Genomic DNA, 1,380 nt, shown 5'->3' with positions numbered 1-1,380 from the left:
GGTCGGTCGGGATGCTGGATCGTGCCTGCTCCGGCAGAGTTCGACGACGACGTTGTCGGGGCGGACGGCACGGAGCACGCGCTCGACCTCGTCGGCGGACTCCGCGGAGAGGTGCGAGGTCCCGAGGATCCACACGTCCTCGGGCTCAGCGAAGTCCGGCGGCCGCCACGCCGGAACCGCCCCGAACCGACGCCGCGGGACGCGCACCAGTGCGCCGGACTCGACCAACCCAGCCAACGCGGGGTCCGAGGCGGCTGCGCTGGCACGCGTGTCGGCGAGCGACGCAGACCGGTAGTCGAAGCACGGCGGCGGAGGCGGCAGGGGCGGCCGGAAGGACGCGGCGGTGGATGGCGTGGGGCCCGCTGCCATTTCTTCCTCTGGTTTGTGGTGCCCGCGCAGACGCGCGGCGCGGGAGGATATTAGGCGAAATTATGGGCGGCTGCGGAGCGCTGGGTCCGGAGATGGATGGCGTAGATGGGCTGGGTGCCACTCGCGTAATCGCGTTACGCCGATCTCGGATGCCGATCGTATAGATTTTCGGCAGGATTTTTGTGACATGTTGGGCCCTGCACTAGGCCAGTTGCAATAAAAAAATAGTAATCCCAAACCCCTCCTATCAAATTTACAAACTTTTTCACATAGTTCTGAGAAAAACGAACCTTTTCACATTAGCAAGCTTATTCTAAAATTTTGAATTTTTAAATGTTCGTGATTTTTTTTCAAATTTTATGAACTTTTTTAGATTCATGGTTTTAAAGTCAACGGTGGACCGATATTTCATAAATTTACGTAGCTGCCCAAGAATTCACTATATATTCTTAAGCAACGACTTCTTATATAGAGAGAATGGCCCTCACAAAGCGAAAATACTAATTTGTTAAAAATCGGTCGAAATGAAGTCATAGTGTCATCGTTGGCTGGAATCGATATATTCGTGAGATCCAGATCACAATTTGTATTGACTAGGAATAGTGGGAATCCAATCCGACGACGATCAACCGATCAATGGTCGAGTTGTCGACCCTAAAAGCATCTCCAGCCGTTCGTCCCCCCAGGACGCATAAAAATCGCCCCCTGGGAGCGAGCCGGCGATACAATTGGCTCTGGGGGCGGTTTCGCGCCCAGTCATCGCCCCCAGGCGCCGAAATTGGCCCACTTTTCAGCCTCATTTCGACGAATAAAGGGCCCATATGGGCGACAATAGGCCCATATTCGGCGTGGTTCGCCGTTGTTCCGCGTTCAATTATGCACATAAATTTTTTATCACATATTTCATCACAGAAATATCAAATACTTCAACAAAATAGTACAACAACAAATAGTTCAATACAAATTATATAGTTCAACAAATAAAAACTCATATTTCATCACACTTATATA

General features: G+C 51.4%; 1 protein-coding gene across 1 annotated transcript; it reads right to left on the bottom strand.

The window, feature by feature from the left end:
- Positions 1–25: 25 nt before the first annotated feature.
- LOC125521394 lies at positions 26–501 on the bottom strand (the record flags this gene model as incomplete). Its single annotated transcript, XM_048686453.1, is given in 1 exon segment — positions 26–501. A coding segment is annotated over 1 exon segment (344 nt), but the record flags the coding sequence as incomplete, so codon positions are not given.
- Between the last annotated feature and the right edge of the window lie 879 nt (positions 502–1,380).

The sequence above is a fragment of the Triticum urartu genome, chromosome 7 (assembly GCF_003073215.2).
Source record: "Triticum urartu cultivar G1812 chromosome 7, Tu2.1, whole genome shotgun sequence".
Taxonomy (NCBI): Eukaryota; Viridiplantae; Streptophyta; class Magnoliopsida; order Poales; family Poaceae; genus Triticum; species Triticum urartu.
Note: the sequence above shows the minus strand (reverse complement) of the source record. Positions and strands in the feature narration are given on the sequence as shown.